Raw genomic sequence first — 16,028 nt, 5'->3', positions numbered from 1 at the left:
CATTCAAAGTACATGAAAAACATCTTTAATTTTACTACAGCTAATGTAGTACTCATCTTCAATATCACAGTACATGATTTTATAAGTGTAATGAGACATTCTCAGGAGAAACTAGCCACAAACATTAAAATGAGGGTTCTTCTACTACTAAACCACCAGAAAAAAAGTAAAAATATGTCAATAAGTACATACTTATCAACAGCTACTTTAAATGTCAATGGACTAAATGCTCCAAACAAAAGGCATAGGGTGGCTGGGCCAGCCCGATGGTGCAAGCAGTTAAGTGTGCACACTCTGCTGCGGCAGCTGGGGGTTCGCCGGTTCGGACCCTGGGCACGCACCAACACACTGCTTGTCAAAACCATGCTGTGGTTGCGTCCCATATAAAGTGGAGGAAGATGGGCATAGATGTTAGCCCAGGGCCAGTCTTCCTCAGCAAAAAGAGGAGCACTGGCAGTTGTTAGCTCAGGGCCAATCTTCTTCACACGCACACCAAAAAAAAAAAAAAAAAAAAAAAGGCATAGGGTGGTTGATTAGATTAAAAAAACAAGACCCATATATATACTGCATACAAAAGACACACCACAGACCTAAAGACACTCACAAACTGAAAGTGAAGGAATGGAAAAAGATACTCTATGCAAATGGCAATGAAAAGAAAGCTGGGAAATAAATAAATAAAATTAAAAAAAAAAAAAAAGGGGGCCGGCCCCGCGGCTTAGCGGTTAAGTGCGCGCGCTCCGCTGCTGGCGGCCCGGGTTCAGATCCCGGGCGCGCACCGACGCACCGCTTCTCCGGCCATGCTGAGGCCACGTCCCGCATAGAGCAACTAGAAGGATGTGCAGCTATGACATACAACTATCTACTGGGGCTTTGGGGGAAAAAAATAAATAAATAAAATTAAAAAAAAAAAAAAAGAAAGAAAGCTGGGGTAGCAATAGTTGTATCAGACAAAATAGACTTTAAAACAAAAACTGTAACAAGAGACAAACAAGGGCACTAATAATGATCTAGGGAACAATCCAACAAGAGGATATAACACTTGTAAATATCTACGCACCAAACATAGGAGCACCTAAATATATAAAGCCATTATTAACAGACATAAAAGGAGAAATAGACAGTAACACAATAACAGTAGGGGACTTGAACACTCCACTTACACCAATGCATAGATCATCCAAACAGAAGATCAATACGAAAACACTGGCCTTAAACCGCACACTAGACCAGATGGACTTAGTAGATATATACAGAACATTCCATCCAAAAACCAAAGCATACACATTCTTTTCAAATGCACATGGAACATTCTCCAGGATTGATCACATATTAGGCCACAAAACAAGTCTCAATAAATTTAAGAAGATTGAAATAATACCAAGCATCATTTCTGACCACAACGGTAAGAAACTAGAAATCAACTATAGGAAGAAAATCAGAAAAGCCACAAATATGTGAAGATTAAACAAAACGCTACTGAGCAATGATTGGGTCAATGAAGAAATCAAAGGAGAAATCAAAAAACACCTCGAGACAAATGAAAATGAAAATACAACATGCCAGAATTTATGGGATACAGCAAAAGCAGTTCTAAGAGGGAAGTTTATAGCAATATAGGCCTACCTCAACAAACATGAAAAATCTCAAGTAAACAATCTAACAGTGCACCTAAAGGAACTGGAAAAAGAAGAACAAAGCCTAAAATCAGGAGAAGGAGAGAAATAATAAAAATCAGAGCAGAAATAAATGAAACAGAGACTAACAAAACAACAGAAAAAAATCAATGAAACACAGAGCTGGTTCTTTGAAAAGATAAACAAAACGGACAAACCTTTAGCTAGACTCACCAAGAAAAAAAGAGAGAAGGCTCAAATAAACAAAATCAGAAATGAAAGAGGAGAAATTACAACGGACACCTCAGAAATACAGAAGATTATAAGAGAATACTACAATACTACAAAAAGCTGTATGCTAACAAATGGGATAATCTAAAAGAAACGGATAAATTCTTAGAATCATATAACCTTCCAAAACTGAATCAAGAAGAAATAGAGAATCTGAATAGACCAATCACCAGTAAGGAGATCGAAACAGTAATCAAAAACCTTCCTAGGGCCAGCCCCATGGCTTAGCAGTTAAGTGCGCACGCTCCGCTACTGGTGGCCCGGGTTCGGATCCCAGGCGCGCACCAACGCACCGCTTCTCCGGCCATGCTGAGGCCACGTCTCACATACAGCAACTAGAAGGATGTGAAACTATGACAAACAACTATCTACTGGGGCTTTGGGGAAAAAATTTTAAAAAATAAAAAATAAACAAAACAAAAACAAAAACCTTCCTAAAAATAAAAGTCCAGGACCAGACAGCTTCCCTGGTGAATTCTACCAAACATTCAAAGACGACTTAACGCCCATCCTTTTCAAATTCTTCCAAAAATTAGAGGGGAAGCTTTCTAACTCATTCTAGAAAGCCAACATTACCCTGATACCAAAACCAGACAAGGACAACACAAAAAAAGAAAATTACAGGCCAGTATCACTGATGAACATTGAAGGAAAAATCCTCAACAAAATACTAGCAAATCAAATACAACAATACACTAAAAAGATCATACACCATGATCAAGTGGGATTTATTTCAGGGATGCAAGGATGGTTCAACATCTACAAATCAATCAACATGATACAACACATTAACAAAATAAAGAATAAAAATCACATGATCATTTCAATAGATGCAGCAAAAGCATTTGACAAGATATAGCATCCATTTATGATAAAAATGCTGAATAAAATGGGTATAGACGGAAAGTACCTCAACATAATAAAGATCATATATGACAAACCCACAGTTAATATCATTCTCAATGGTGAAAAACTTAAAGCTATCCCTCCAAGAACAGGAACCAGACAAGGATGCCCACTCTCACCACTCCTATTTAACACAGTATTGGAAGTCCTAGCCAGAGCAATCAGGCAATAAAAAGAAATAAAAGGGATCCAAATTGGAAAGGAAGAAGTGAAACTCTCACTATTTGCAGATGACATGATTTTATATATAGAAAATCCTAAAGATCCACCAAAAAACTTTTAGAAATAATAAATGAATACGGTAAAGTTGCAGGACACAAAATCAACATACAAAAATCAGTTGCATTTCTACACACTAACAACGAAGTAGCAGAAAAAGAAATTAAGAATACAATCCCATTTACAAGTGCAACAAAAAGAATAAAATACCTAGGAATAAACAACCAAAACATTGAGAGATCTGTACACTGAAAACTATAAAACATTGTTGAAAGAAATTGAAGAAGACACAAAGAAATGGAAAAATATTCTGTGCTCTTGGATGAAGAATTAACATAGAAATGTCCATACTTCCTAAAGCAATCTACAAATTCAATGCAATCCCTATCCAAGTTCCAACATTTTTCACAGAAATAGAACAAAGAATCCTAAAATTTATATGGAACAACAAAAGACCCCGAATAGCCAAAGGAATCCTGAGAAAAAAGAACAAGGCTGGAGGCATCACACTCCCTGATTTCAAAATATACTACAAAGCCATAGTAACCAAAACAGCATGGTACTGGCACAAAAACAGACACACAGACCAATGGAACAGAATCAAGAGCCCAGAAATACACCCACACATCTATGGACAGTTAATTATTGACAAAGGAGCCAAGAACATACAACAGAAAAAGGAAAGTCTCTTCAATAAACGATGTTGGGAAAACTGGATAGCCACATTAAGAAAAATGAAAGTAGACCATTATCTTACACAAAAATTAACTCAAAATGGATTAAAGACTTGAATGGAAGACCTGAAACCATGAAACTTCCAGAAGAAAACAAAGGCAGTATGCTCTTTGACTTCGGTCTTAGCAACATATTTTCAAGTACAATGTCTGACTGGGCAAGGGAAACAATAGAAAAAATAAATAAATGGGACTATATCAAACTAAAAAGCTTCTGCACAGCAAAAGAAACCATCAAAAAAATGAAAAGACAACCTAACAATTGGGAGAAGACATTTGCAAACCAAATATCTGATAAGGGGTTAATATCCAAAATATATAAAGAACTCATACATCTCAACAACAAAAGAAACTAACAATCCAATTAAAAAATGGGCAAAAGACCTGAACAGACATTTCTCCAAAGATATACAGATGGCCAACAGGCACATGAAAAGATGTTCAACATCATTAAGTATCAGGGAAATGCAAATCAAAACTACAATGAGATATCACCTCACTCCCATCAGAATGGCTATAATTAAGACAGGAAACAACAATTGTTGGAGAGGATGTGGAGAGAAGGGAACTCATACACCGCTGGTGGGAATGCAAACTGGTGCAGTCACTATGGAAAACAGTATGGAGATTCCTCAAAAAATTAACAATAGAACTACCATATGATCCAGCTATTCCACTGCTGGGTGTTTATCCAAAGAACATGAAAACAGCAACGCGTAAAGATACATGCACCCCTGTGTTCACTGCAGCATTATTCACAATAGCCAAGACTTGGAAGCAACCTAAGTGCCCATCAAGGGATGAATGGATAAAGAAGATGTGGTATATATACACAATGGAATGCTATTCAGCCATAAGAAATGATGAAATCCAGCCATTTGTGACAACATGGATGGACACTGAGGGTATTATGCTAAGCAAAATAAGTCAAAGGGAGAAAGTCAAATACTGTACGATCTCACTCATAAGAAGAAGATAAAAACAACAACAAACACATAGAGACAGAGATTGGACTGGTGGTTACCAGAGGGGAAAGGGGAAGGCAGGAGGGCAAAAGGGATGATTAGGCACATGTGTGTGGTGATGGACTGTAATTAGTCTTTGGGTGGTGAACATGATGTAAAGTATGCAGAAATATAAGCATAATGATGTACACCTGGAAATTTATATAATGTTATAAACCAACGTTACTGCAATTAAAAAAAAGAGAGTTCTTCTATAAGTCATGAAAACTTTTGAAGTTTGTTTGAATTATTACACCTTAATTTAAAATGAGAAAAAACTTCTCCCTTTTCTGTTGAGCAACATGTACCTTTTGTGTAATTATACAAGGAGCTAAGGCCAACAGAGTCAAGTTATTTTTACTTCCTTGGATGAACAACAGATTCACTGATGATAGCACAGAATATGCTAAACTGAAAATTTATTTCTCCATCACTTTTTAAAATAAAAGGTAATTGTTAATTTTAATCACCAACCAATGAATGGCTAATTTAAAGATAACACTAACATTTGACTATCATAATAATCATTTAATAAGTACAAAGGCATCATGATTTTACAAATTTAAAAAGTATGGGAAAGAAGTATTTTATGTTTTGAAGCATGCCAGAGTAATGACATATTAATACTTCAAGATGGGGTAAAGGAGAACAAACTTTCTAATTCTAATGATCATTATCCTTACTGTCTATTTACACACAAATAAACATCTATCTAATTAAATGTGTGTAATCCATAAAATCTTGTTTTTGGAACGAATTTAAGAAAGTAACCACTAAAGAAAAGGTTAAACTCCATTTTATGGAACATTAAAATAGTGTATGGTTCGTTACCAAATATAGTTACTTGGAAAAGCAAACAAAAACTTTGGATACAATCCTTTTACATGTAAAATAAAACCCTTTAATACAGTTATTTAATACAATGATATACCCCTTACAATGATAACATAATAGAAACTTTTTTATTTTGTGAGGAAGACTAGCCCTCAGCTAACATCTGTTGCCAATCCTTCTCTTTTCGCTGAGGAAGATTGGCCCTGGGCTAACATCCGTGCCCATCTTCCTCTATTTTATGTGGTACGCCACTATAGCATGGCTTGACAAGCGGTGCGGCAGTCTGTGCCTGGGATCCAAACCTGCGTCCACTGGGCCAGCAAAGCGGAGCATGCGAACTTGACCACTACGCCACCAGGCCAGACCCATAATAGAAACTTTTGAAGGAATTTTATTTTCTACATGTTAACTGAAATTATTTTGCTCTTATCACATGTGTGGCTTGTTTGTTGACTTATCTGTATGCTTGTTTTTGATTTGATGATTTTGTGTGGTTTGTCAGTAAAAACACAGGTTTGGCAGTAAAAATACAAGTGCCCAGATTTCACCACACTTAACAATCTAGTGATGAGGGAAGGAGGAAAAGAGGAATGGATACCAATCAAATAACCGTAGAAATAAACATAACCTGTGATAAGTGCACAAGATGCCATGAAAGTACACACCCAGCAGCAGGACATCTGACCTAGCCCGAGAGGTTAGGAAACTAAAATGAAGGGTTACTTGAAATTTAAAGGATGACTCCTTTTTTTTTTCCTTTTTTTTTTTTTTTAAATATTTTATTTATTTATTTTTTCCCTCCAAAGCCCCAGTAGATAGTTGTATGTCATAGCTGCACATCCTTCTAGTTGCTGTATGTGGGACGCGGCCTCAGCATGGCTGGAGAAGTGGTGCGTCGGTGTGCGCCTGGGATCCGAACCCGGGCCGCCAGCAGCGGAGCGCGTGCACTTAACCGCTAAGCCACGGGGCCGGCCCAAAGGATGACTCCTTTAAGTTGGATGGGGTTGGAAGGAATTCTAGGAAGAGAAAAACATCATCTAAAAAGTCTTGTGGAGAAAGTATCAAGGTACTTGCCAGGACATAAACCTAAGCCGTGTGGCTGAGGTGTAAGGAAATGAGGAAGAGAGTAGTACATGAAACTTGAAAGATCATACAGAGCCTCGTTAAGAAAATCTACTCAAAGGGTGGGAGTGAAATTTGACTTAAATTTGCAATTAAAAAAGAATCCTTTGGGGCCGGCCTCGTGGCATAGCGGTTAAGTGCGCGTGCTCCGCTGCGGCTGCTGGGGGCTCGGATCCCGGGTGCGGAATATCAGCGCACTGCTTGTCAAGCCATGCTGTCGTGGCATCCCATATCAAGTGGAGGAAGATGAGCATCGATGTTAGCCCAGGGCCAATCTTCCTCAGCAAAAAGAGGATTGGCAAAGGATGTTGGCTCAGGGCTAACCTTCCTCACAAAAAATAAATTAAAAAAAAAAAAAGAATCCTTTGACAGCAATGTAGCAAAGTAACTATAAATGGGCAAAAGTAGATGCACTGAGACTAAATAGAAGACTTACTGTGATCATTCAAGTGGAGATGATGAAGCTTGTACAAGAGTAGTTGTAGTAGAAGACAAACAAAAGGTCAAGGCTCTGTCTGAAGACTGCCACTGATCAGAAATCTACATTTAGTGGTCTTTTCTTCAGTTTATAATCAGACCATTTATTTATCTTTAATATTCTGGCAGCTCCAGATTTCTCCAAAGTTTTTCTAAAGATCCTCAATCACATCAGCATTGTTAATTCAATATTCTAGGGTGTAATCTGCCTAGATCTGGGGGTGTAAACTAATTTAAAGTGCTCAAATCTTTTCTCTTTCCTTGAATTTCAATTCCTTTAAGTTTTTAAAATTCATGAGAATAATGAAAACAAAAAATAAGATACTAAGTAATTCTTCATCCAATCCATTAACCCAAAAGCCCCAACCTGCCATCTCAGTCTGTTCCTCTGCCATTTGTCCTCCTTACCCCTTCCCACTCATTTATAAACCAAGTTCAATTTATACCAAACTCCTGGTTCCTCAAAGATAATCATACTTTTGGATGGCTCTGTGACTTAACAAACGCTGTTCCCTCTCTGCCTTAATTGTTCTTCCTCAATTGAGAAATCTAGCCCATCTTTTAAGACTCAACTCAAATATCACATTCCTTCTGAAGCCGTTCTTCACTCCTTCAAGATCTGTGTATCGTTACTTTCTCTATAAACTTCCACTATTATAAAGGTGTATATATACGTTACTATTTGCTTCTGCATGTATTTCCCTCCACAAGATAGTTAGATCTACAGTTAAAAAAAAAACAAAAAACACTGTCTTATTCTTCACGTCTTTAGTGAAATATTTCAAAAAATATTTCAAGAATAAATGGTCTCATGTAGTGAATTTATCATTTTCTCATATATCTAGAACTCTTAACTCTAAATGGGGAAAGATTAGACAGGGTAAGTTTCTTTTGTTGTCTTAAGAACTTATCGCAAGTCTTGGTTTATCACAGGCTTTTGGCCTAACACAATTTTTATTGATTTATACTACTCTTTTGCATTTATCCCTGGATATGTACTCATACTTGAAATGGTCATTCATATCCTTTCCAATCTGAGCTGAGAACTCCCTGTGGAATAACTCTGGTTTCTTTGGCTGCAACCTCCTTATATTCACCCCTTTTTGAAATTTAATCCTTCACTTGGAATCACTACTAATAGGATTTACCTTTTCAATAAATTTGATTAAACTTCCTAAGCTTGGGGCACATGCCTGACTGTGCCCAGCATTTCTTTCCTTCATTAATATAAAGTCTTAAGATGTGGTTCTCAGCTGAGGGCAATTTTGACTCCTAGGGGATATTTGGCAAAGTTTTAGAGATATTTTTGATTTTCACAGCTGGGGGAGGGTAAGAGTATGCTACTGGCATCTAGAGGTAGAGGCCAGGGATGCTGCTAAACATCCTACAATGCAAAGGACAGCCCCCCACAACAAAGAGTCATGAGTGCCACTGTTGAGAAACCCTGGTCTAAAGTGAACTGAATGCTTTGTCTCAAGGTCTCTGCTACATCCCAAATGCTAACCAATTCAGCCTTTTGGGTCACAATTAAACTCAGAATAGCAATTACTCTCATTATTTTCTCAATAATTAAATTACTAGCCATGCAAATAAAAATTTCATCAACTGTTTTGTATGGTTTTGTAAGCAGATAGCTGCTACACCATCACTATCATAGCTATTATGACACTTTTGTAATCTAAATTAGGAAAGCTATAGTATGCTACCATAAAATATCATCTCTGGGTTTCTTTTTTTATCCAAACAAATACTCTCTACCACATTTTTACTCAGGTTCATGAATCTTCTTCATACAATGCTCTTCCTTCCTCCATTACCTTCTTTTAGACTGGTAAGATTTACTTAATAAATATGCTTTTCTACTAACAATTATTAATCTTGTACCCCAAAGTCTCAGTGACATTCATAATGGTTTACAAGCATAAAGTCATCATCTGTGTTCCCAAATTCCTCCTCCCTCCTCCGAATGCCCCCTCCCAAACATATTTCTTCAAAAATGTGACTAATTCCCACCAAGATAGCTTCATTTTATCTGAATATCTCTCTAATCCCTACTTAAAGTTCACCTTGAAATCTTTATCAGTTATGTGAGGCTGATAAACATTTTCTTCATAGTCCTCGTTATTTAGGTATCATACACCAGAGTCCAGAAAAGCAAATCTTTATATTTTTAACTAATTATTCAGTCAAATCGTCACAGATTCTCTCTTCTCTTTCAGTCTCCACACATTCTTCAACACAAAGAGATGAAAATTAACAGCTTGTAATATAGTTAGGCCTGAAGTTCAAAATATTTCAAGCTGCTATACTTGAAAGCTGCTATACTTTACTGAAACTTAAGCTGAATTACTAAAGATCAAGACTTTATCCCATACTCCAGGTGTATTCTTAGATCACTGCATCTGATATATCAGCAAAAAGCAATTCAAAACATTTACCTCTAGTAAAATAATTTTAATGTACTCACTAATGAAAGCCATAGATATCCATATAAATGAATTTCAGCAGTATGTAAAATACTATCCTATAAAAATCTATTACTCTGTGTGAAATATTACATAAATACAACTTCAGGAGTTGAAGGAGAATGTTATAATGTCACATAAATGGAATCATACCGTATGTACCTTTTGCACCTGGCTTTTTTCACTTACCACAATGCTTTTGAGATTTATCAATGTTGTTGCACATATCAGTAGTTTACTCCTTTTTTACTGCTGAATATTCCGTTACGTGGATGTACCACAATTTGCTTATCCATTTACCAGCTGATGGGCATTTGGGTTGCTTCCAGTTTACAGAAATTATAAATAAAACTTCCCTAAACATTCTCATACAGGTCTTTGTGTGGACTCATGCTTTCATTTCTCTTGGATAAATACCCAGGAGTGGGATTCCTGGGTCATATGGTAAATGATGTATAACTTTATAAGAAAAATGCCAATTGTTTTCCAAAGTGCCTTACCATTGTACAAACCAACCAGCAACATGTCAGAGCTCAGCTGCTCCACACTTGCATACAAACTTGATATTGTCAGTTTTTAAAATTTTAGTTATTCTAATAGTTGAGTACTGGTATCTCATTGTGGCCATAATTTGCAACTTCCTAATGACTAATCATGTTGAGCAGCTTTTCATGTGCTTATTGGCCACTGTGTATCTTCTTTGGAGAAATGTCTGTTCAATTCCTTTGACATTTTTAAATTGGGTTGTCTTTTTATCATTGAGTTGTAAGACTTCTCTATATATTCTAGATACCAATCCTTTATCACATATATGATTTGCTAATATTTTCTCCCATTCTACAGGTTGTCTTTTCACTTTCTTGATAGTGTCCTTTGAAGCACAGAAGTTTTTAATTTTGATGACATCCAATTTATTTTTCTTTTGCTGCTTGTACTTTAGGTATTATATCTAAGAAACAATGGCCTAATCCAGGGTCATGAAGGCTTATGCCTATATTTTCTTCTAAGAGTTTTATAGTTTTAGTTCTTACATTCTGAACTAATTTTGTATATGGTGTGAGTTAGGAGTCCAACTTCATTCTTTTGCCTACGAGATACCTAGTTGTCTAAGCACCATTTATTGAAAAGACTAGTCTTTCCCCTTTCACATGTTATGCAACTATTTTCTCCCAGTCTATGGCTTTTTTTTTCTCTGAAGAGAAAAAGTTTTGAATTTTGATTAAGTCTAATGTATCTTTTTTTAAAACAATTATTTGTGCTATTTGTGTCCTATCTGAGAAATCCTTGCGTAACCAAAGTCACAAATATTTTCTATGTTTTCTTCTGGAAGTGTTATAATTTTAGCTCTTACATTTAGGTCTATGATCCATCTTGAGTTAATTTTTGTATATGGTGTGAAGTAAGGCTTGAATATTGAATTACCTTGTCATCTTTGTTGAAAATCAAGTGATCATATATGGAAGGGTCTATTACTGCACTCTCTACTCTGTTCTATTTATTTATGTGTTTATTCTTTCATTAATATTATACTGTCTTGATCTTGAAATCCAGTAGTATTAATCCTCCAACTTTGCTCTTACTTTCCAAAATTGTTTTGGCTATTTCAGATCCTTCACATTTCCATATGAATTTTAGAATTGCTTGTCACTTTATACAAAAAAGCCTGCTTAGGTTCTGAGAATACACGGACTCTATAGATCAATTAATTTGGGAATTCCTGACATTTTAATATTGAATCATCTAATCCATAAACATTGAATATCTATTCTTTTTTTTTTAAGGTCGTCTTTAATTTCTCTCTGTAATATTATGTAGTTTTCAGTATACAGGTCTTACACATATTTTGTCAAATTTATGCCTAAATTTTTCATGTCTTTGCTTCTATTGTAAATGGTGCTATATTTATTATAATGTCAATTTCAAATTGCTTGTTGCTAAATATATAGAAATACAATGCTTTTTGTGTCTTCTAACTTGCAACCTTGTTGAACTTAATTAGTTCTTCCAGCTTTTTTTGTGGAATCTTGAGGATTCTGTATACCGGAAAGCATGTTGTCTGAATAAGTAAAATTTTACTTCTTGCTTTTTAATCTATATGATTTTTCTTTATTTTACCTTATTGCACAGTCTAAAATTTCCAGGACAATGTTGAATGAAAGCGATGAGAGAAAACAGACTTGCCTTTTCCCAATCTTGGTAAAACATTTAGTCATACACAATTAAATACAATCTGAACTGTAGGTTTTTTGTAGATTCTCTTCATCAGAGTAAGAAAGTTTCCTTCAATTACTAGTTTGTAGAGAGATATTATTTAATCAAGAATGGATACTGAGTTTTATCAGATGCTTTTTCTCAATCTACTGAGATGATATTACGGATTTTCTTTTTTAATAAGTCAATATGGTAAACTAATTGATTTTTGAACCTCAAACTAACTTTGCAATCCTGGTATAAACCCTCCTTGGTCACAATTTTTACCTGATGCTAGATATGATTTACTAAATTTTGTTGTATTATTCTCTGTACTTTTCTCCAATTTAATCTCCAGATTAAACTACACAAGTTTATCAGTTAAAACAGCTTACTTTATACTTTCATTTTATTTTACTTATCTCTACTGTGGCTATTGACGTTTCTATTTATAAAACATAATATAAAGGTATACTTAGGGGCCAGCCAGGTGGCACAAGCGGTTAAGTGCGCGTGCTCTGCTGCAGTGGCCAGGGGTTCGCCAGTTTGGATCCCTGGCACGCACCGACGCACCGCTTGTCAAGCCATGCTGTGGTGGCATCCCATATAAAGTGGAGGAAGATGGGCCTGGATGTTGGCCCAGGGCCAGTCTTCCTCAGCACAAAAAAAAAAAAAAAAAGAAGAGGAGGATTGGCAGATGTTAGCTCAGGGCCGATCTTCCACACATACACACAAAATAATAAATAAATAAATAAATAAATAAATAAAGGTATACTTAATATTACGAAAGCAGCAATGTACATAGCAAAAGGAGTAATATATTAAGAAAGCATGTGTCCCACTTCTTTCTACCCAACTTTACAAAATTACACATCCTCCTTTGTACTAACAAGCATTTATCCTTTGCCTCCCATCAAATAAGAAATGGCCAAGTTTCTCCGTCTTTTTAGTTCTTTTGCTATATTGTTAGGTAGGCAAGCAAGCAAATGTATACAATAATAAAATTTTCCTGGGATTTTCAGTAATATGTGAGAAATTAAGAAAACTTTTATACTTAAAAAGTTCCCAATTCAGAATCTGGTACTATATTCCAAAATAAAATTAAGGCTGAATAAATATTTTCATAAAAAACAGAAAAACTAAAAAAGCATAAAATTGATAAGTAAAATTCTGAGGCAAGATTTCAGTGTAAAAGAAATTACAGGGGCCAGCCCCGTGGCTTAGTGGTTAAGTGTGCACACTCCGCTGCTGGCGGCCCGGGTTTGGATCCCGGGCGTGCACCGACGCACCACTTCTCCGGCCATGCTGAGGCCGTGTCCCACATACAGCAACTAGAAGGATGTGCAGCTATGACATACAACTATCTACTGGGGCTTTGGGGGAAAAAAAATAAAATAAATAAAATTAAAAAAAAAAAGAAATTACAACAAAGTAAAAAGATTTGACTATTTAGACAATAAAACTTTTCTAACAAAACAGATGTAACCAAAATTGAAAGATAACACTAAAACCAACCCAACCTAAATGTATCAATATGTATGGTTTAGGAATAGAAATAAAGAAATGGAGTGGGGATGATTTTATGATCTACATCTTATTACCAATTCTTTAAGATTAAAAGTTTAAAACTATTTTAATAAGTTCTTTAATCAAAATTTAAATGATAATATCTAATATCAAAATCTGAAAAAGACTATTTAGAAAAGAACATCTGTAAAACTTAAATATGAGCCAGCTTTCCTGGAGAAAATTCTCAGTGGTAGGAGGGCTTTTCATACGTAATCTATTCTTTTTTATGTGTCTGTGTGAGGAAGATCAGCCCTGAGCTAACATCGGTGCCCATCTTCCTCCACTTTATGCGGGATGCCGCCACAGCACGGCCTGACAAGCGCTGCGTGGGAGCGCGCCTGGGATCCGAACCCGGGCCGCCAGCAGCGGAGCACGCGCACTTAACCACTAAGCCACGGGGCTGGCCCTGTAATCTATTCTTAAATGCAGGTATTAAAATACAATAACTAATTCATTTACAAAAAAAAAATAGAGGATAAATATAACATTATTGAAATCCAACGTGCATGTATGTATATGCTTATTTTAACATATTTATTTAAGCCATTTTCTTTTCATTCCCTTCTCTGCAAAATATTTTACAGATTCTCTGGATTGGTACCCAAACTATTAAGAAAGTTTCTTTGCCATTTCCTACTCATTTTATGTAGGAATTACTGATGAAATAACCAAAGAGTAGACAGAAGGAAAAAAAAGAAATTTTTTTTTTAATTATCAAAGCCAAGATTTCGTTATATACAGTCTGTCATTAACCTCCGCAAAAAAATTACTTACATCTGCTTAAAAAGTTGTCAATATTTTTGTTTTTTCTTAAGGCAGGAAAATCCAAATCATATACCAAAGCATCCAATCCATCCTAAACAAATAAACAAACAAACAGTTAGTTTTGTGGATCACACTATGAATACTTCGCCTTCTTATGAGTAAAGGATAAAACATACGCTTTAACATTCAATTTGCCTTCTCTCATACAGCTTGCATTCATTTAACGCCTTCTACAAGGTTACATGAGTACCAGGAGAAGAAAATATTGGTTTTTATTTCATATATAGATTTTTTACCTTCTAACTCCCTCCCAGGCAAAGGAGCAGCAAAATCACCAAAAATTGGCTATAAGTGACTTCAACTTATGCCCTACTCCCCTCATAAGGGCACGAAATTTTACTTTTCACTTCCCTTCTTACTACTGCATATATCTTTATTTCAGATACTCATCAAAAACAAATGGCCTATATTTGTGAGTACGAACATTTTACAAGGTAGTATCTAAATAGTAGTTCCTAAAATGTGAAGTTTAGTATAAAATAAATTCTTTATTTAGATACATTTTTAATTATAAAAACATATTGGGTTTTCATAAGAGTTCTCTTTCCTTCTTTGAAGCACTTTCTAGGGCAACCATTAGTAAAGGACAAACATCAGCTTTTACTTTTCAGTGGATATTTAAATAGTATCTAAGCAAGTGCAGGGCAATGTGAAGGTATACCAATCAGTGTTGAAGTGGAAATGCATCTATTCAGATTATATCCTGTCATGTGGCCGGAGGAACATTCAAAAAGTCCCAAGTAATTTTCATTTTATTTAGCTGGGGAAATTTAATTTGCTCCAGCACAGCCCAAGAATAAAAACAGAAGCAGCAAAGGAAGACACACCTTCTACAGACCCTGTACAGTCATGTTCATAAAAGATTGAAGGAGAAATTAAAGCCAGAGGATATACAGACTTTATACTTTGTGTTAAACCATGAGTGTGAATCACTCAGCTTTTAGAATACTTAAAATATTCCCCCAAGGAAACCAAAAAGTAGAGTCAAATTTAAACGTGCTTTAAAACATATCATTGCATAAGCTGGAAACTGACCATGGAGAAGATGGCTAACACCACCAATGTTATTCACTGCTTGAAGAGACCAATTCACCCTATAGTGGTTTTTCAAAATTCAGAAGTTTGTGCAGATCTGAAGAAAAAGTTCCTCCACTACAGCAAGTTCATCTACCCTTGAGATATATTTCTCAGAGTCTTACAAGCCATTTGAATATTTCTGTTAATTCTTTTCAAGAAAAGAGATGGGAACCTTCACATGACAACTTGATTTTTAGGAAGACCAGCTGATGCTTGGTCTATACTAAATTGAAAAACCAAACCAATAAATATTTGAATCACTATTTTCTAGGAAAAGGTAAATTAAATATGAATATTAAAGAAAAAACTTTGAATAGATTTTTAAGTTCTTTAAGGCAGAAACCACAGTTAACATCTCATTTTCTCCCACAGCACCTTACAGAATGATCTGAACAAAGAGGCACAAAATGTACATGAAACCAATAATTTTTAGGCCCAAGAGCAAAGGCATTATATTATTCAAGAAATAATATTTTTCTTAGATTAGACACTAAGTTTCAGTGTACTGTGTCACTCCAAAAAATTATACAGACTATAGTGTAGTGCAAGTACTATTAGCTACACAAGAAAAATTTTAGGCCAAATTTTGATACCTTAAAGTTGTCTGGGAAATGCAAGTAGGTATAATGCAATAACCTCAATATATTATTATACTTTACAATTATTATTTTAAGAGCTCCTAGTAAACATCTACTTCCA

General features: G+C 35.5%; 1 protein-coding gene across 5 annotated transcripts in view; it reads right to left on the bottom strand.

Annotated features, from left to right (window-relative positions):
- The window catches only part of ROCK1 (Rho associated coiled-coil containing protein kinase 1), a 151,361-nt gene that overhangs the window by 107,367 nt on the left and 27,966 nt on the right, over positions 1 to 16,028 (bottom strand). For 4 of the 5 annotated variants that reach the window (XM_004421038.3, XM_014780289.2, XM_087439014.1 and 1 more), the window contains exon 2: positions 14,202 to 14,283. The exons of the other annotated variant lie outside the window; for it this stretch is intronic. In XM_004421038.3, coding sequence (XP_004421095.2) covers positions 14,202 to 14,283 — 82 coding nt within the window. The remainder of the gene's footprint in view (positions 1 to 14,201; positions 14,284 to 16,028) is intronic. 5 annotated transcript variants of the gene reach the window in all.

This window comes from Ceratotherium simum, chromosome 14 (assembly GCF_057802395.1).
Source record: "Ceratotherium simum simum isolate JZ-2026a chromosome 14, ASM5780239v1, whole genome shotgun sequence".
NCBI classification, from domain to species: Eukaryota; Metazoa; Chordata; class Mammalia; order Perissodactyla; family Rhinocerotidae; genus Ceratotherium; species Ceratotherium simum.
The sequence above is the reverse complement of the archived record's forward strand: the minus strand, read 5'-3'. Positions and strand labels throughout refer to the sequence as shown.